Here is a 21,011-nt window from a genome sequence, read left to right on the forward strand (position 1 = left end):
CTCGTGATCCTTTAGCTCCGCCCACACGTCACGCCTCCAGCCGGTCGTGTTTTTCCGGGAAAAATCGGTACAGACTATCTTTCTCTTATAAATATAATAAAACTAAAGACTTTTTGGAGTTATGAAGAATGCAGTACTACTCTATAGGTACTCAAGATTAACAGGATATTGAGTGAAAACGAGCATTTCACCCCCCCCCCCCCCTTAAGTGTATTTGAAACAATTTTATATCCCAAATAAGTATTTTACAAATTTTGTACAAATGTGTACAGTGTGAATCATAGGAAAATTTACAATTTGTAATAAAAAAGTAAGCATGAAGCTGCACTGCATTAACCCTCAATGGAGCGTAATGAGTCATGCAGAAACACAAATGTCAAATTGACAAATTGTCATGAGACTGTGTTGAATGTACAGTATGCTAATATCTCTAGCTGAATTACACTTGCAGAGTGTTTTTGTAGGCTACTACTATTTGAAGCTTTCATCAATATGTTTAATTTAGAAAAACATGTATACATATGCTAATACTATATTCCTTTCAGAAATGCAATGTTTGAAGTGTTTACATATCGCACACCAGTGTTACTTTAGGATCACTGAAATGCTAATATAATTGTATTAATAGATTTTAGTGATTTAAAAACAAATGTCTATATAGTTTATATTAATTTGTATCTCAGTTTTATTTATTTGAGTACATCAGGGTGAAAATGAAAATGAGAAATGTTGCCTAGCTGAAATAAAAACTATATTTCCAAATATTTTGTTTAATTAACATTTATTTAATTTAAATGATAATTGAATTCAACTATAATAACCCCGCTGTACACTGATTCAGATATTATTTAATAGTTTGCATTATGCAATACTCATGTATTTCATTCCAAGCATTGAGTGTGTGTGTGTGTGTGTGTGTGTGTGTGTGTGTGTGTGTGTGTGTGTGTGTGTGTGTGTGTGTGTGTGTGTGTGTGTGTACGGCTGATCCATCAATGTGAGCTGGTCCTCCTTAATCACTTTCAGATGATTCTCAGTAATTAAAACCTCCGGCTCATTAGGCAACAGCGTTCATATATTTCAAATATTTAGCCATGCAAACAGGAATGTTCCAAACTCTCGGTTGAGCTGTAAATGTTCCTTAAGCCTATAAATTTTGCTTTATGGTGAGTTTGTAACATAGAAAATAAACATCCCCAAATGTCTTTTTTTCCATAATGGGATTGTTTAGAAAAATTCATGCAGCCCTTTTTAATGATGTGTCCTTGGGCACCGTGTCCTTCTCCCGGCATTGACGCACAGCAGCCTGATTCTTGCTGTGCCAGGCATCCATGTCCTGCTGGTGGAAGTGACCTTCCTTCCCTTCAGAACAGTGACTGTACTGACCAACAGACTCATGAGCCCTGGGAGAGGAACAGGATGATCCAGGGGAAATATTCGTACTCATTCCGTTCACTGACACAGGAAACAGGTCAGTGAAAGTGTGACTTTAAAGGAATAGTACACAGAAATTAACATTTGCCAAAACAAGGTACCCACTCTCAGGTCATTCAAGATGTTAATGAGTTTGTTTCTTCATCAGAACAGATCTGGAGAAATGTAGCAGTGCATCACATGCTCACCAATGGATCATCTGCAGTGAATGGGTGCCGTCAGAATGAGAGTCCAAACAACTGATAAAAACATCACAATAATCCACAAGACATCCAGTCCACCACTTAATGTCTTGTAAAGAGAAAAGCTGCTTGTTTGTAAGAAACAACTCTATCTTTGAGGCATTTTAACTTCAGTCTGTTGCTACCGTCTAAAATATGAGTCCTCTATCACATAATATTGCTTACTCAAAATTAATATTTTAGGCCAGAAATATCTGATTAGTGCATTACAGGTATATGTAACTAAGTGTTTGTACCTCAGGTTTATTTTAGGCCGAATTCAGCCTCAAATTAACTGAAAACACATCATTTTCTTAAGAGTTACTTAGAAGAGTGTTCAGGCTACGCTTCTACATACTAAAATGGGACAATATATATTTGGAATGAATAAAAATAAATTGGAAAATTAATAATAAATGTTCATTTACATTATAACATTATTATTAATGAATAATAATAATTTAGTTAATAATAATAAATTGTGCACTGTTCCTTTAAGGAACTAAAACTGCCCGATGGATTTTATTATGTGTCGGTTTCTGTCAGTACAGCGTGTGTTGCGTATAATCAGATTTCAGTGTTTTCCTATCCATTTTTCAATAAAGTGGCATGTTATTGCTGAGCTCAAGAGTTTTAAGGATTCTGTCCCTCTCTTGTTTTTACCCACAGGTCTCTGTTCTTTGCTTTCTCTGCAAAACCCCCCGAAAGCTGCTCCTGAGTCAGCAAAGAAGAGGAAACAAGAGAAAGGCACGAGGGCAGTTCAGCTGTGTTTACTGGCTTCGTCAAACTTGATGACCGCTTCGCTCAGACACAGGGGGTCAGTTATCGATCTTCTGATTAGCGAAGACAGAGCGGACTGATTTTTACTCAGAGATTCATCACTCGGAACAAGCCTTTCGGACTCTACTGATGTCATTGTTTAAACCATGAACCAATTTTTTTTTTTTTTTTTTTTTTTTGCCATGGTCAATTCAAAATGTGTGGCTTGTCAGATTTGTATTTATTTATTTTATTTTTTCTAGACTTCAAATTTTGTCAGCAGCAAATGATAAAATCAGTGCTTTTTACCAACCTGGTCATCATAATAACCGCGGGAACATGCTAACTGCTCAACGCAACAATTAAAGACAAATCCATCTAGGATATTTACATAGAAAAAAAAATAGAAATGTAGCTTGTACAGATGTAACAATCTGTATGTTATGGTATTAAAAAAATGGCAAATAAAATAAAATGTTGTCAATAATGTAGCGATATACGCACAAACCAAGCTAATTTCTGGCGGCAAAAGCAGGTGACCAACTTGAACCCGTTGCGAAATCTGCATGGGGAAATCTTTTCCCCTCACGAAAAATTCTGAATTGCGTAGATTATATTAAAATGACTTGATTTCACCTGTGGAAATTATTTGAACAAAAATAGTAATAAGACTGCACTTAAAAGCACCTTTTTAAAATTTATTTATAAAGTAGTAATACAATAGTGGACTTTAATAAAGTTGTATGGACTTTATGACATCATATGATCTCTATAAAGGAAAATACAACTTTTTTTATTTATCGGAAACTTTTATCCATTATTTTAGTATCATTACTATACTAAGCATGTATTAATATTTTTAATACGTTTTATTTTTGTTTCCATTTTACTTGTAGATAAAGTTTTTGCAACTTTGTTGTTTTAATAACTTTAAAAATATATATATTTATTTTTTATTCTTTTTATTTCAGTTTTAGTTATTATTAAATAAGATGAAATTAACCAAGTTGTCAATTTTATTGATTTATTTATTCTTATTTCATTTTTACTCGTAATTACGCAACAGCAGTGAAAATCATTCGAGGTTGTATCTATCCTTTCTTCTTTATTTATATTTTCTATCCTATGTGGGGTGCTTGTCTGTTGTCTGTGAAGACATTTAATTTGTTATACCAGGCCAATTAAGTTGTTAATATTGTTCAATAAACTATAAAAAAATAATAATCTATCCTTTCTTCATAAAATGCTGTAGTGGTTTTGAACTCATAACATACTGACACCTACTGGTGTGGATGCATGAAGTTTTTGCTCTATTAATTCTGACATATGATCTACATGAGAGATTAGCTTTTTTTTTTTTTTTTTTACATTCATGATTCATCATACACTTTTATCCACCTAAGTTGCATTGAAGGCACATCGTTTATCAGTATTTATATCCCCTGGGAATTAAATCCTTAAGAGTTACTAATAGCATATTCTACTATATTTCTTTTAAAAACTATTCATTTCTTTTGCTATAAAGCTTTTTCATTAGCATTCTCGCCTCTATCTCAGCCACCTTCTACAGTTTCATCACTTTCGCAGTGATTTATTAGTCTCCTTAAGTTCTGCTCAGAGGTGGGAGACTCTTACATCACATTGGTAACCAGAAGTGGGTCTCCCGCAGGGGCTGGTCTGAGATCAAACTAAACCACTCAAATCCCAATCCTCAGTGACGGTAAGATCATAAGTCTGGCCAGGCTCCCGGGGCTGGTGGAGGGTGGGTGAGACGGGCAGGAATGTGTAGGAAGTACAGGGGTGTGGTCTCTCGCAGATCAAAACTGTGAGTCTCTCTTAAAGCAGCTGTGCAGTCAGTGACAGGCGAACTGAAGCAGGTGTACATCCACACATCGAAACTACTGAAGACATCTGAGCACGTGAGTAGGAGCTTTTCTTTGACATGGCATAGCTAAAAAAGAAAGTGTTCATTTGAAAAGTTTTCTGGAGAAAAATCTCTTAAATGTATTTCTAAAAATCTAATGAATGTAGTGTACCATAGATATATAGAAAGTATAGAAAAAACATGGTAAGTTTACAAATATATTACAGATTTATCATCATTTGTCATCATTTACTCACCATCATGTCATTTCTTACACATAAGATTGTTTTTTTTTCATAGAAGACATTCTGTAGATTGTCCAAGCTGCTCTTTTTTCTTACTATAGAAGTGAACGGAGACTGCAGTTTTCAAGGTCCACAAAGTACAAAAAAAGTATTTTGAAAATAGTATAAAAGTAGTCCACATTACAAGTTTTTTGAGGTTTTGCAAGTGAGAGAAAAATATTACATTTAAGTCAGTTTTATTGACAACATTTCCCTTTGCCAGACGTGAAATCCCAATTGCGCTTGGGTATTTTTTTACAACATTTTGCACAAATTTTAACGTCAATGACATTTAAGCTATCACTTTTAATTCACATTTAGTCATTTTAGTACTTAAACTCAACAAAATCTGATTTTGTTTTCTTTCTCAACTAACCTGAATGAAATAAGTTTTTATATTCTGTTTATATTTCATTTATTTCAATTCGCAGAAAAAAAAAAAAAAAATATATATATATAGTTTTAATTAATGATAAAAACAGTGGGCATGAGATTTCCAAAGAGAATTTGAACATTAAGGAACGTACACCTGTCAAAGTCAGATGGAGAGTTTTTTCATGTTTTTACCTCACATAATTTGACATTAGTGGTGCGAAACACTCACAGCTGTATGATCTGTCCTCTGTTTATAAGAGGCTGGAAGGGTCTGTGTTGGCTCTTACAGTCCTTTATTAGAACAAGATGTGTTTTAGGATTGAGGTATTCCGCCCGGAGCGGGGACTCGTCCGGAATGTCTGCCTCCTGCTGCGGACAGAAGCAAACATGCATTCATCATTTGAGCGATAGATGCACTCGATCTACTTCCTTATCTTCAGTTCTAGATGAAGTATCCCAACTGGATTGATTTCAGTTGTGACGTTTTCGTGACATCTGCCGTTCAAAGACGACATCAAAGCTGACCCCTCTGGCCTGCAGCTGTGGGTGGTTTTCCTTCTGTCCGCCCCCCTTCCACTTCTCCACTAATGTAGACCTCACAACTCCTATAGCACTGACCGCAGCTTGTCATTACACCCATCTTCACTGTAACACATGGAAACAAGGACTTTCCGGGAGGCCTTTATGTTATATAGGAGTCCTATAGGGATTCGATGAGGCTGAAAGAGCTTTTGTTCTCTGAACATTAGTGAACATTTGCATCCGTAAAGAGCGAGTGGGTTAATAGGATACTCATGGTGAAATGTGTTCAAAGAACAGTGAGTGAGGATTTATGAGGTGCTGGGATTGTTTTGTGGATTCATTCACAAATCCATGATCAGTTTCAGGTGAGTCAGCACACACATGATCCCAAAAGTCACAGGAAAGCGCTCTTCCCTGCAGTCAGCTGACTTCCTGTCTCTCAAAGGTTAATACCCATTCTGCCAACACTATGTTGCGTAACATCATCACTGGCTTATTTTACAGTTTATGGTAGCCTAATGTAATTCACAAGAGTATATCGTATTAGTGTGATTTGTGTTCAAAAACATGGTATTTAAGTGATACATGTCCAAAAAAACAACAAAAACATATGTACTATTATGGTTCCTTGTAAAAAACCTAATATTACCTCAGGACTTTTTAATAGTCAGAGTCTTCAGTCATGCTGTAGTTTTACTCTCATAATGTGGAAAATAATACTAATAGAAAAGGAAGGAAAGGCAGAAAAGAGTGCATTTCATTCTCAGAGTGATTTCGGAGTGAAATATGATACGTATATAACACATCAATCGATGATCAGTGTATTTGAAGGGGGTTTAAACGTGTAGATCCTAAAACAAAGAGGGTTTTTTGGTCATATAAAAATTATGCATCCTTTGGATGCATTAATTATTACATAAATAACAAGCACAACAAATACTGTTTTATGCTTCATAAACAATGCTATATTATTTTTCCACCCAGAATGCTTTATTACATAGTATTTAGTCCAGAGGTGCATGAATTCTGTATGGTTTAAATGTCATAAATAATGAAAAATATATTTTTTTTATAAAGTCATTAATATATATATATATATATATATATATATATATATATATATATATATATATATATATATATATATATATATATATATATATATATATATATACACACACACACACACACACACACATAAAGAAGAAAGAACCCCATGGTGGTTTGAATGTAACATCAAACAGTCTAAAGTGTGGACACAATTTTCTTTTATTTTCAGTATTTTTTATTTGAGCTTTGTATTGAGGTAATTACTATACTTGCATTTGAATTAAGTGCACTTGTTGCGTAGCCTACATGTTTTTTCATTGCACTTATATTTAGAAATACCTTCATGTAATTATATTTGTAGTAATTTTCGGTTATTGTTTGTTTTCTTTCAGTACAAAATATTATTCTAATTATATTCTTTAAAAAAAACGTCCCTTTTCGACTTGCACACTATTCATTTACTGCTTTTCTTGCTTACTTATCAATGTTGTTTTGTTGATTTTGATTGCTTCCATTGTAATCATTTGTAAATCGCTTTGGATAAAAGCGTCTGTAATGCTAAATGACTAAATGTAAATGTAATATAATGTAAATGTGTATAAGGCTCTAAAATCAGTGGAAGCGCTTCTTTATCCCCAGCGGAGAAACTCGGACTAAACCAACTCGCCATGTAGGGGGGACAGGGAGCACATTTAATAGTACTCCTATGCGTTTGCACCGAAAGGAACGACTTTGGCACTTTATATAGATTTATTGTATAATTAAATATCGTATTACATCGAGTGGACTCTGTAACGCTACAGAATAACAAACTGCGTAATTTAAACGAACCCGCACCCCTCTATATCCCCAACTACATTTATCAATCTGAGGAAACAACCTCACACATTCAATCGCTGATCCAGAAGAGATGAGCCAGCTGGGCACGAGCACTACTCACAAAACGTGAACGGGATGTTTCAAAGACGTCGAAACAATGATAATAGACTGTTTTGTTTTAAAAATAGCAATTGGGACTTTGTATTTATGGGGTGTTGGGAACCGCTCGATGGATGGGGGGACGCTACGTGGTAGTTTATGAGTGATTGGACCGGTGTGCTGAACGGGTTCAGTTCGATTTATACAGGTCAGCGTTTCCTTAAACAGTTAGTTTATATAACTGTTTTTGTTTTTAACATGCACGATGTTAAAACTGAACGATGATCCAAATCGCAAGTTTGAAACAAAGTTTAAACGTTCTAGTTTAAACGGTCAGAACGGCGTTCTAATAATCCCGAGATCATGGATTCGATTCCCAGCGATCACTTGTACTGTAAAAATATATTTTACAAGCATTTGACAAAAGTTTGGTAGGTGCCGGAATGTAAATGTTTAATTTATATGTGTAAGTATATTAATAATGTAACAATTGATTTTAACATGTCTATTTTAATGCTTGTATAGGATGTGCTTATGCAATTGGTTGTTTGTATTAATAACAAGTCATATTTTATTCCTTCCTTTCTTTGTTTTGAAAGTTCATTCCACCCACGGTTTTTTTTTTTTTTTTTACTTTTGAAGTTTTAGCTCTACTGGTAGAGCATGGTACTTACAAAGCCAAGGTCATAGGTTCGATTCCAATGCATTATCAGTTTTTTTTTTATGATCTTATGATAAAGTTGGGCAAAGTTTATAATTGTAAGTGCTGTCATCTATGTATAATGTAACCGTGAACTAAACTTCAAGTGGACCAATGTTTTAACATGCTTTAGAACATTCAAAGTGAGTTTCAAATGGTATTAATTGTAGTGGTTTTCTGTATTCTTAGGTCTGAAATGAGAAACATCACATGGCAATTTGGGGCGACCCGACCTCAGTGGGTCTCCTGGCTGCGTCTCTTATTTTCAATGCTTTTTTGGACCTGTTTAAAGGCACAGCAGTTAAAAAACACCAGATGGCCACTGTATTCCGGCAAGCCTTTGGTTTTGGCCTGGAACGCCCCTACTGAAGACTGTAGACCTCGACATGAAGTCACCTTCCAGTTAGATCAATTCCAAATAGTGGCGTCACCGAACGAGGGCTTCACCAAGCAAAATCTCACAATTTTTTATCATGACCGATTAGGTTTGTACCCGTATTTTGAGTCGGACGGCACTCCAGTCAACAGTGGCCTACCTCAAGTTGCCAGTCTCACAGAACACCTAGAACGGATGCCGGAAGGGCTCAAGAAGTACATCAAGGACTCGACAGTGAAAGGGCTCGCTGTGATCGACTGGGAGGAGTGGCGGCCCCTCTGGATACGTAATTGGGGTCCTAAAAACATTTACCGTGATGGTTCGCGACGGTTAGTCGCTAACAAAAACCCAACTTGGCCTCAACATCAGGTGGCCAAAGTGGCCCAGCAAGAGTTTGAGCTTTCTGCACAAAAGTTCATGTTGGAGACGCTTCGATCGGCCAAGAACTTACGGCCCCAGCAACTTTGGGGTTTCTACCTCTTTCCTGATTGTTACAATCACAATTACCAAAGTAAGAACTACACGGGACGCTGTCCGGATGTGGAGGTGACCAGGAACGACCAACTAAAGTGGCTGTGGATGGAGAGTACAGCCCTGTATCCTTCCATATACATGGCTAAAGTGCTGAAGGACCAAGCGGCCGGACGCCAGTTTGTACGAAACCGGGTCAAGGAGGGCATGAGGTTGGCTTCTGTTGGGGATGGGTCAGCCAGGCCTGTGTTTGTCTACACGCGGCCCACTTACCAAAACAGTCCTCCAGCTTCTAACAGCCACCCTCTTGATCTCCTGCTGCTGACAGAGGTGAGATTTTCGTAAGGTGAGGCTTGTGTTGCTCTTGGTGTGGCAGTGTTTGATTTTCCTCAAAAAAAAAAAGTGTTAATACTGAACCAGTGTTGATGCTTGTTTGTTGAAGTAGTCGTGCACAACATATTGGTCTCATATTAATTATCGGTCAATACTATCGTTTTTTTCAGGTGATATTGGATATTTAATTGTTGCTCATGGTTGTTTGCTCTATTTTTACATTTAGATTACACTTTCCTCTATCTAACACTCACTGAAAGTTAATCTTAAATAATAAATAATTAATTACACTGGTGAATATTATATTTAGCAGATCTCAAAATGAATATAAATTTTTAACAATTATACTGTATATTATAATTTTGAGGCCTAAAATTGGGGCATTTAATGATTTCATTTATTTTATATTAAATATTTTGGAATTGCAATTATTGGCTATTTATCGGCTATCGGGCCTTTACTTAAAAGTAATTATCGGCTTATTAGTATCGGTTTTATATATATATATATATATATATATATATATATATATATATATATATATATATATATATATATATATATATATATATATATATATATATATATACAGGTCATGATATGTGCATCACAATAAATCTGTCATTTTATTTTATTGTTTTTAAATTTTTTATTATTAAAATTATATTATTAAACAATACACATAAAACACAAATTTAATTTAAATAATTTTACATTTTACCGGTAAGTTTAACATTAAACATTGTAATATATGGTATGAAAAATGTATATAGTGTAAAATTAGAATATGCATTATGAGATTACATTGTACAGTGTTACATTATAAATGTTTTAAAATTAGCATTAATAATTACATATCTAATTAAAACATTTTTAATATTGGCCAATAAACGATATGGTTAACCGATATACCGATATGTTGTGCAGCCTAAGTCTAAATAATGATTTTTTAATCTAAAGAGACACTTATTGTAGGTTCCTGAGGTAAGTAACCTAAGATCAGTTTTGCAGAATTTAAATGTTCCACCTTTTGGACACCAGCCCAGATCTTTATCCACAGTAAATATTAGAGGCAGGTCTTTGTGATGGTTTGTTGGCTTCTGTAGCTGTTTGAGGGAAGTTCAGCTGTTTCAGAGGTGTTCGTATTTCAGGAGTGCAGTGTCATGGTGTGTTTATCCTGCCGTTGAGCCATGTTCTCAACGGGACTGTTGCGGCTTTTCCTAAATATAGCAAGCACACATGCAGAATCTTCTCAGCTGTCTGGAGACAGACTCATCTGTGTTCCTCATCGAGTCTCGTCACAATGCCATCAGCAGCTCGGATGACACGTGAGACCCTGAGGTTTACTGGAGCAGGCGTCGGATGATGTTTACCAACACGCATTTAAAACCAACCCAGAGCTTAATGAGCAGTGAAAGTTCAGTATTCAGGTCAACATGCCTGACACAACTAAATTACTAATATGATTCTTAATCAATGTTTTCTTAAAAAATCAATACAGAGGGAATTATAAAAGCACTTATCGTACAATGCATTTGAAAATATTATAAAAAATAATTACATTAAATTCAGCTCATGGTTATTTGAATAGTGCTTTTCACGATACAAATCGTTGCAAAGCAGCTTCACAGAAATGAAGTTTCTACATTATATTTACAAGTTTTATCAGTGGTGACTATGTCAAGGTGATGTCTATATAACAATTATTTCCTAAAATTTTTTTGTAGAGAATACATTTGGTACTGCATAAAAAAAAAAAAAAAAAAAACTAGTTGGTCCAGATTAGTTCCTCTGATTGAAAAATACACCCATTTAACATGTCTATTGAATAGGGTCAAATGACTAAGAAAAAAATAGATTTATTAAAAAATATATATTTTTTATTATTATTTATTGTTTGATTTAATATTAATATTTATTAAAATGAAAGTTGTGTAAAACACATTTTAAATGTAATATTGTTTTTTTATTTTAATATTTGTAAATGTAATATTAATATCAATTGTAATTTAATATTCATATTTTTCTTTTAATATATTTAATTCATTTTTTTACATATATTAAAAACATTTATATAGATTCTATAAATAATGCAAATTTTTACTGTAAGTGCTAATATGAATTGTAATTTTATATATATATATATATATATATATATATATATATATATATATATATATGTTAATAAAAAAATTATAGCTATCAGTTTGTAAAAAATGACAACAAAATGAATAAATAAAAATAAGAATCGTTGTAATAATTTTGTGTCTTACCAATAACATCTTATCATACTATGCCTAGTTAGCAGACTGTAGCTAATCATCCATACTGACATCACCGCTGGTCACATGACCCGTCTGTAAAACTGTCCTTGTAGTCTGTAGAGTAATTCTGGTCTGTCTGGAGGCTGAAGATGATGATGTAAGAGAATGACTGTGGGTTCGTCAGACATGTGTGGAGAGCCTGAGCACTGCCAGGTATAAAAATACAAGCCAAGCCACTTTTCCAGAATGTCTGAGAAAAACACTACACTTGAGCTATAGCACACTCTTAGCGGGAAACTTTTCTTGATTTGTCACATGAGCTGGTGAATTAACAGCCTTATGAAGGAATGTTTTGTCTGAATAAACTCTGCTGTAAAATCTACACACTAATTAATTATTGTATAATTCAAGAACTCACCACAACACTGTCATATATTTAGTTTAATAACATGAAAATGAGATCTCTGGAAGTGTAACTGTAAACACAATTCTCAAACCGGAATCAGTGAAAAATTTCATTAAACAATGTACATTTTATTTGAAAAGTAAGACTTTTAATGTTTTTTTGTTTGTTTGTTTTTTAATTCTCTGTCAGTTTATATTTTTGTATGACATTACGATTATTATCATAGTTGTTTTATTTTATATCTTATAATTAATTAGTATTGTTGAATAATAATAACCATTGTAATCATAATTATTTATATTGTTGAATATTAATGCTATTAATATAATAATTTAATTATAATTAAGTGTCATTTAATAATAATTATTATTATTAGTAGTAGTAATATTGTGGTTGTTATTAAATATTAATAGTTTTAATGTCTATTATTATTATTATTATCATCGTTGTATTTATTCTATAATAAATATAAAACTTATAATAAATAATTCATATTTTTATTATTCTATTCTATTATTAAATAGTCATACTAATAATTATTATTGCTGTTGTAATTTTATATCTGATGATAAATTAATAATTTATACTCACATTAATTATATATCACATTAATTCACCATCATTAAAGATTATAATTGTTGTTAAATACTAATACCATTAATGTAAAATAGCAGTACTTTTGTGATTTGATACACGTCACGTCTGCCATAGAGAAGTCAGGGATTAATTTATCAAGCAGAAAAGTTTGGATTGTCGCAGGAAGTGACATCAGTGTCTGTGGAACGAGAGGTGAAGCGTTTCAACAAACGCCAAAGAATGAACGAGTAATTGTCACTAATGTAATGAAAGGCTGGAGATGAAGTGTGTGTCAAGAAAGAGAACAATAAAGTTTTGTTGTCCATTAACCAGATGGACTATTTACAAACACTCACAAGAAGCTCAGTGTGAGGAGTTGTGTTCGGTGATGACTTTTATTTTGTTTGTTCGTTTTTTGTAAGAGCGATTTCCATTTGTGGGTTAAGCGTTATCTAAAACACCGGTTTTGCTTCATGATCAGATCCTAACATGTGTGTTGTGATGATCTGATGATTCTTTCTGTCTGTGCGCAGATGGATCTGGTGTCGACCATCGGCGAGAGCGTGGCGTTGGGTGTAGCGGGCCTCATCTTCTGGGGCGACTCCAACTACGCTAGCAGTCATGTAAGTTTGTGGCCTGATCAGGGGTGCGCTTCCCAAAACCATAGTTGCTAAGTTAGCAACTTTGTTGGTTGCAATGCAATTTCCCATTGCTAACCAACTAAGTTGCTAACAGGTTAGCAACTATGGTTTTGGGAAGCGCACCCCTGAGCGCTAACTCGCCTCCTTCACATTAATTGATATCAGCGGTTGAGTCATGTTGGGTTTTTTAATAGTAGATCTAGAACACTTCGGAAGCCCTGAACTGTAATGTGGAGAAAAATAAATAAATTAGTGACTTAGAGCCTTTTTTTTTCTCTCTAAAATGGCTAGCTAACATGAACATGCAGTACCAACATCGGCCACCATCAGTATGAAATGTGAACAGTATTTAAATTAAGTGCACTTTAATCTGGTGGCCGATGTTGGTACTGCACGCTAATTGGAGTTGGAGAGAAAGAAAGTTTTGAAGAGAGAAAAGAGTTTTGAAAAGAGACACAAAAAAAAAAGGTTTGAAGAAAGAAAAAGTGTTTGAACTTAGGCTCTTGAAGAAACTAAGACACTATTATTTTTCCACCCACATTGATTTTTACATTGTAGTTCAAGGCTTCTGTAGAATGCAGAGAGAGATATAAACAAAAAGGATCTTGTAAACACTGATAAACACTGACCTCGACATGAAGTGGAGGTGTCTTTTAAAACCATAATGAGGTCTTTTTAGTGATTGTCAGTATATTGATATCAAATTGGTTATCAGACTATATTAGAGTTTTTAGTTTTTGTTAATGTATTGCATACTAGTTTCCCCTAGTTTTACTTAGATTAATTTTATCATCATCTTAAAAACATTTAACAGTGTATTTATTACAACATTTCTTTCATCATTTGTAAGGCATTTATTACACCAACTTAAAGCGCCAACTTGTTGTGTACACACAATGTAAACAAAACAGCTGAATTAAATATTTTACCAAATATTCAGATATATATACACACATTTTTTTTTATTTGATCAAAAGTATTAGTTTAATGTGTTTGTATATTATGAAATATTACCATTTTTATTAATCTTATATAAAAATGAAAATGTTAAAATAAAATTATATTTGAATTAATTACATGTATGTTTTGTGTGTGTTTGTGTGTGTGTATATATATATATATATATATATTATATTTTATAAATATATATTTTTACAGAAATTGTTTATATTTAAACATATGTATAATCATATAAAAAAATGAAATTACATTTTATATTAATCTTATGCGAAAATAAGTTAAAATAATGATATTAAACTGAATATATATATATATATATATATATATATATATATATATAGAAGTAGAAAGTATTTATTTTATTATGCCAATGCATAATAAAGATCATCATGATAAATATTGGCCAATGCATCTTCGCAGTTAGTGATTGCGAAAGATACTGGTCTAATTTACATCCTAATGTATGAAAAAAAGTCATATTTGATGAATTCCTTCCTCTTGTTTCTTCCAGGCTGCTTGTTCCAGTCTTAATCAATACCTGCGAGGGCCGTTGGGTCGTTACCTGCTGAACGTGACGTCAGCCGCCGAGCAGTGCAGCCGAAACCTCTGTGGATTTCACGGCCGCTGCCTTCGGAAACATCCCGACACGGACACGTACCTTCATCTCAGCTCAAACACCCACAGCATAGAGCGTCAGGGAAGCACGCTGAAGGTGTCGGGACAGATGGGAGAAGAAGAGCTGAGCCGCGTACGGGACGAGTTCCAGTGTCAGTGCTATAACGGCTACACCGGTGACGACTGCAGCCAGAGGGAAGTTGGGAATAGAGCTGCGCTCGTCTGGACCACGTTTCTGCAAGTTCTGCTGTTGCCGCTGCTCTTGATGGGCTTCCTGCACTGAGGAGTTCATTAGATGTGGTTTGAGGACGATACACAACAGACCTTCTCATCAAGAAATGTGTGAAAGGCCTTTTGTTCACTACAATTTGAACGCGCACGCTAACTCTGTGGACTGTATGTACAGCACAGTGGTGGCTCAGTGTGTTTTTTTTGTTCGAGTATATCGCCCCCTGCTGCATGGGAGGCTGAACCTCGACAGACGGTATTGTGATTTTTGTCTAGGTTTGATGTTTGTGAATGTGTGGAAGAAATTTGATCTTGTCCGTATGCATTTTTTCATGAAAAAAAAAAAAAAATCTAAATTTGATGTGGTGGTTTCCGCTGTCATCTGAGGCCTTTTGTATTTTTTTCCTTTATACCTGCGTAAAACCAGTTGTGACCTTATTTCTGCTGTGAGTCACATGACCAGTTCCTTAAAAAGGACTTGTTTTGTTACTTGCAACTCTGCTGCCTCATCAAAACCTCACTTAGATTTAAATCTGTCTGCTGTATTACATTTCACTCAAAATTTGAAGAAATTACATTTTGCATGAGGAAAATGAAGCCTGTTTTAGGAACATTTTCTTTATTTTTTTCCATTGGTTTTGATTTGATTCCATGAGATTTGTGCGTTTTCTTTTTTGCTGTTGTTGTCGTCATTAATACAGTGTTATTATTAAAATGATTGAATTTTCAATTTGATTCTCTTTATGTAAATTAAGCATTTGTTGTAAATTATATTGAAAATTATAATGTATTCAAACAGATTTCTTAATTACTTTTAATTCTCATGATCCTCGATGTGATTCTGATTATAGTAATAATGTTTGTGAATGTGCATAATTATGATGAAAATGTCACAACGGATCTTAATGGTCCTTTAATTAGGTTTCTTTATGCAAAATATAAGTTTTGTCATTATTTTCTTTTAATTTGGGGGTGAAATGTGACTTCAGACATGCTCTTGACAGGTTTTCTTAGACCACTGCTGAATAGTGAGGAATTTTTGCAAAGCTTGTGATGCCAAACATGAATCTAGATGTCGATGTGTTTTTTTTACTTCGTCCCTGTAGTTATTTTTTTGTTGTTGTAGTGCCTCTAAAAGCATAGCTCACCCAAAAAAGAAAATTCTGTCATTTACATACTGTTTTCTTGTCTGTCAGCAAAGTAGGTAATGATAGAAATTGCATATTTGGGTGAAAAGTCTCTTTAACTGACTGTGTTAACTGAAGTGCTAAATTAAACCTAAAAGGCTTCATTTTTATTTTCATACAATAGAAATCTGATACCAAATCTTGTGTTGTATTGGGTGACTCAGTCAAGTGAATTGTTCTGAAAGTGGTTCGTTTTATATTTTTACAATAAATCTCATATTTAAAAGTTACTAAAATCTTGCTTGTCATTTTTCTTAGATTCTCACGAAGTAACTCCAGTCCGAAACCATTTTGAAAATCTGGCATTCGTTTCATTTAAACTAGACATTTTTGTAGAAACAGTGAATTGTTATGATACATATTTAGGAATCGAATTCTTCACATCACCTAGTTTTTCCAGCCCTTGGTTTCTTGTTTTCTAGGTCCTGCTCCGCTTCTGAGGGGGTAGACGGACCGTGCCAAAGCGAACCTTAGGGGCTGGCAGCACAGAGAACGACTTGTGTTATTATAACTCAAACCAGACATCCAGTCTCCTTTTATTCTCTCCTTTCTTCTTCGCTCTGGGATCCTCCGTGTGTTTGCAATACTGGAGTCTGTGGCTCATGCAGTTGGGAATCACACTGCATTCACATGTCTAAGCCAATACGTCACCTTGTACAATTTTACATTGAGCTCTGCTGAACACTGCACATAGTTTTCTCTTTATTTGACTAGAATAGAAATCAAAACTATCTCACAAAGGTCAGAACTCCTGTTATGATGTAGGTTTTTGAGGTGCACTCTTGCCATAAATTAATTTATTACTTTTCCTACATAATTTCTAACAAAAAAGATTGGTAATTAGGAGTCTAAGACCTTTCCTACGATATATAGTTTGTCATGATTAGATTAGGATTTAATTGTAATATAGTGAAGTAAATTTAGGGTGGCAGTTGACAGGTTTTATTATAGTAAAATACCTAATGTGTAGTAACATGCCCTATTATTATGATACATTATTTCGCAACAACAGACACAGGAATGAGTCACTGAGCGCGACTAAACAGAATCGGAACCATCGCGCGCGCCGTTTCCACACGGAACTATTATTGTGGAAGACGCGTTGACGCTGCGCGATTGTTGATTACACGCGAATTATGATCAATCGCAAACTTTCCGACAGCCATCGATTATTGGACATTTACAGGGTTGCGTATATTTTTTAGGTAAGTACTAAATGTATGACATAGCTGTCATGTTATTGCATTTATTGGTTGCAGCACGTCTGCGCACTTTATTTCAGCGACGTTTTTTAGATGCATTATGCATTAACTAAAAAAAATGTAATAACGCATACTCTGTTTTAAAGTATTTTATGATTCCGATCATGCATTTCAGATAATGTTCGCGTTTTTTTTTTTCGTGTCACCCAGTTAAAATGGAGTCTGGAGGTTTAATCTGCTGCGATTAATGGTTGCTCCTCGTGTCAGCCGGTTAAACCGAGTGTGATTGTTTCATCTGCGGTGATTAATGGGTTTACATGCAGATGATGAACTTCCTCCGCAACCGTCTGGTTGTGTTGGGGCTGGTGCTGCTGGCCACAGTGCTGCTGTATCTGCTGCTGCCCTCCATGCGGCAGGGGAGCAAGGAGCCGTCTCTGGAGGTGCAGCAGCGGAGGGGCCTGATCGCCGCCTCTCCTCCTCCGCCGCCGCCGCAGAACAGCGTCAACATCACGGTGAGGACCGGACAGCTGCCCGGAGACCCGCCGCTCTTCTTCAGAGAGGCTCTGCCTGTGGACAGCGCTGGGCGACAGATTGTGCCCAGGTCAGGTTACCTTACAATTTAGGGTTTATTAGTTATACAATGGCTGTATTGAGCTACAGAGATAATTTTGGCGCATTATTGGAACGTTCCAAACTTACGTCATAATTGGAACGCTCTATAGAATAGAATAGTACATCTGATTATTTCTTCAGTTGATAACCAATTGGTAATCTAATATGCGTCTATGGGGCAAAGCATTGTACCAGCATCATGGTTAAACTATGGTTAATTTGTGTTTACCATGGTTTAAAGGGATATTAGTCCACCCCAACATGGAAATTGAGTCATTAATCACTTGTCATTTTGTCATGACAAGATTAATTTGTCATTAATCACTTACCCCCGTGTCCTTCCAAACACTTAAAAGCTTTGTTCGTCTTTGGAACACAATTTAAGATATTTTGGATGAAATCCAGGAGGCTTGTGTCTGTCCCATAGACTGCTAAATAAATAACAGTGTCAAGGTCAGGAAAAGTATGAAAGACATCATTAGAATAGTCTAAAATGTTCTGAATGGTAGCTAGGGCATTTTGGCTGGTTGCTTGAACGTTTTGATAGGTAGATGAACGGATTTATTTTAACAGTGGTATTTTAATGAAAACCATGGTAATTTACTAAATACTGCATATAAATATTCTGACCTATTGTTATGTAACTGTAAACTGTTACTCCATCAGGCTGCAGATGGTGCTTCTTCATGGTCAGGCCTTCACCTCTAAGACTTGGGAGGAGTTGGGCACCCTCAGCCTGCTGGCGTCCAATGGGTACCAGGCCCTCGCTCTCGACCTGCCCGGTATGAGCTCAGTAAACTTCCATTTCACTTGATTAATGTTCTTGATGTGCTTATTTATTAAAAACGTCTAAAGCAGGTCACTAAAAGGTCTTGTTTCTGGTCAGGTTTTGGGAATTCTCCGGACTCCGAGTCTGTAAAGTCGGATCAGAGCCGCGTGGACCTGCTAAAGCGTTTTCTGGAGTCTCTGGGCGTGCGAGCACCGGTGTTACTGAGCCCGTCTATGAGCGGCCATTACGCCCTGCCGTTCCTCCAGAAACACAGCACCCAGCTGCATGGCTTTGTGCCCATCGCCCCCGTGGGCACCCGTGGCATCACCCCACAGCAGTACCGCGACATCCAGGTGGCGTATTCCTTTAAAAACATCTCACACTTAAGAATTCCTTGATTTGAATGTTGGGTTTTGATTCTCACTTCTCAGACTCCTACACTGATCATATACGGAGAGTTAGACACCAACCTGGGCGCCCAGTCTCAGAAGAACCTGATTCAGCTGCCTCATCACACCGTGGTGAAGCTGGCGGGAGCGCGGCACGCCTGTTACATGGACAAACCCCGCGACTTCCACCGCGCTCTGCTCGACTTCCTCAGCAAACTCCAATGAGGGACGGAGAGAGTGAGAGCGGCTCAAACGCACATTGACTTTGGAAGAAACTGGTGAAGAAAAAGACCGACGCGAGACAAGAAAATGATGAAGAGGACTGCGGTGCAGCTGTAAAACCAGTCCTGAAGTGAAAATCAGCCGTCCACATCAACTCACTCCTTATAATTTCCCTGCGTGCACCGTCAAGAGATTAGAAATTATAATATATCCAACAAACAAATCTTCTGCAGAATTACTATAGTAGAGCTTCTTTTGTAGATTGTAAACATTTCCTTTCATCAGTTTTGACCATGTTGCCTGTAATGGCTTGACTTTTGTTAAATTTTCCCGCCTGAGGGTTGTTCTGTAATGCTGTTCTCCTGGTTTCCAGTCTGAGGGAGGTTCCTGTCACATAGTTGCCATGGGCTTCTTTCTGAGAGATGTACCTGTTAACACAATTGCCATGGTTTTCAGGCTAAGAAGTGTTCCTGTGTATCAGTTGGCAGGGTTTCCAGACTGACAGTTATTCCTATAACACATTTGCCATAGGTTCTAGTCTGACAGTTGCTTCTAATAACATGGTTGCCATGATTTCCATGTTTTCCGGTAACTCAGGTGCCATGTTTTCTGGTCTTTGGCTGTTCTTTTAATATAAATTCCATGGTTTCTTGTACGAGGGTTGTTTTTTTTAATACGATTGTCATGGTTTTCTGTAACTTGAGTCACATAAAGACAAAAATCAGTGTCCCTCCATCTTAAATTTGCTTGACAGATGTCTTGACAAGAACATCTCAGAGAAGAAAACATTGTTTAATCACTTTTGGCTTGAATAGGTTTGTCTTCTCATCGAGTGAAACCATCCAGAGTGTTCACACCAGCAGTTGGCACATGCATACTATTGAATGTAGCATGTAAGTGTGTGAATGACGCACCGTATTGTTTTAGAAGAGCAAAAATAGAGACTAAAGTTGCGGTAGGCTTATTGGAAGCCTGTAAATTAAGTTTTTCGTTATCAGTAGTTGTCAGACTTGTACTGGCAGTAGATTATTCCTCATATTAAATAGAAAATTTCCTGAGACTACAGAGAAGAAAAAGGGTTCACTAAATGGTGCTGGTATTACATTACCACACCTAAAAATATAGGTGTTCATTACATATTTATTATTTATTGCTTAAAGCTTCTTCATGACAGAAACCGTAATGTGTGGTATTTATGTGCTGTGGTCTGTTGTTTTGTTTGTTTATAGCTTGAATATATTTTAGAGGACCGTGAGGCACCTCTGACATCCCAAATCTTCGATCTGAAGGGATGCATGGTACTGCAGAGCCATGAAACGTACTTTTGTTCAATGCAAAATAAAGTTCATTCATTAATGTTTTGGCGTTTGTGATTTAATGGACATACACCGCGAGAGACAACCAGGTACAACTGAAAAACTGTAAGGGAGGGGTCTATAAGTTAAAGTGCACTAAATGAAGTTTATCAAAAGAAATATATATATATATATATATATATATATATATATATATATATATATATATATATATATAAAATTAATTCAGCAACAACAACAAAAAAAATTAACAAGGAACATAACAAGGAAAATGTCTTGTATAAAAATGTGTTAAAAAAAATAAAATCTAATTTTTTAAA

General features: G+C 35.5%; 2 protein-coding genes across 4 annotated transcripts; both read left to right on the plus strand.

The window, feature by feature from the left end:
• The first annotated feature begins 4,189 nt into the window (after positions 1 to 4,189).
• hyal2b (hyaluronidase 2b) lies at positions 4,190 to 16,417 on the plus strand. 2 transcript variants are annotated; one of them, XM_052539108.1, is made up of 4 exons: positions 4,190 to 4,330; positions 8,314 to 9,301; positions 13,084 to 13,173; positions 14,663 to 16,417. In XM_052539108.1, the coding sequence occupies exons 2-4, from the start codon at positions 8,321 to 8,323 to the stop codon at positions 15,047 to 15,049; spliced, it is 1,458 nt and encodes a 485-aa protein (XP_052395068.1). In that variant the 5' UTR covers positions 4,190 to 4,330; positions 8,314 to 8,320; the 3' UTR covers positions 15,050 to 16,417. The 2 variants fall into 2 exon arrangements, with proteins under 2 accessions (XP_052395068.1, XP_052395067.1); XM_052539107.1 differs by lacking the exon at positions 4,190 to 4,330 and adding an exon at positions 7,657 to 7,890.
• Positions 16,418 to 17,218: 801 nt separating this feature from the next.
• Positions 17,219 to 20,731, plus strand: LOC127943021 (protein ABHD14A). Of its 2 annotated transcripts, none has more exons than XM_052539109.1 (5): positions 17,219 to 17,386; positions 17,594 to 17,984; positions 18,662 to 18,777; positions 18,882 to 19,117; positions 19,196 to 20,731. In XM_052539109.1, exons 2-5 carry the CDS (start codon positions 17,701 to 17,703, stop codon positions 19,376 to 19,378), a joined length of 819 nt encoding a protein of 272 aa, XP_052395069.1. In that variant the 5' UTR covers positions 17,219 to 17,386; positions 17,594 to 17,700; the 3' UTR covers positions 19,379 to 20,731. The 2 variants fall into 2 exon arrangements, with proteins under 2 accessions (XP_052395069.1, XP_052395070.1); XM_052539110.1 differs by having other exon boundaries at positions 17,221 to 17,386; positions 17,707 to 17,984.
• Positions 20,732 to 21,011: the final 280 nt, after the last annotated feature.

The sequence above is a fragment of the Carassius gibelio genome, chromosome A22 (assembly GCF_023724105.1).
Source record: "Carassius gibelio isolate Cgi1373 ecotype wild population from Czech Republic chromosome A22, carGib1.2-hapl.c, whole genome shotgun sequence".
In the NCBI taxonomy this organism is placed as follows: Eukaryota; Metazoa; Chordata; class Actinopteri; order Cypriniformes; family Cyprinidae; genus Carassius; species Carassius gibelio.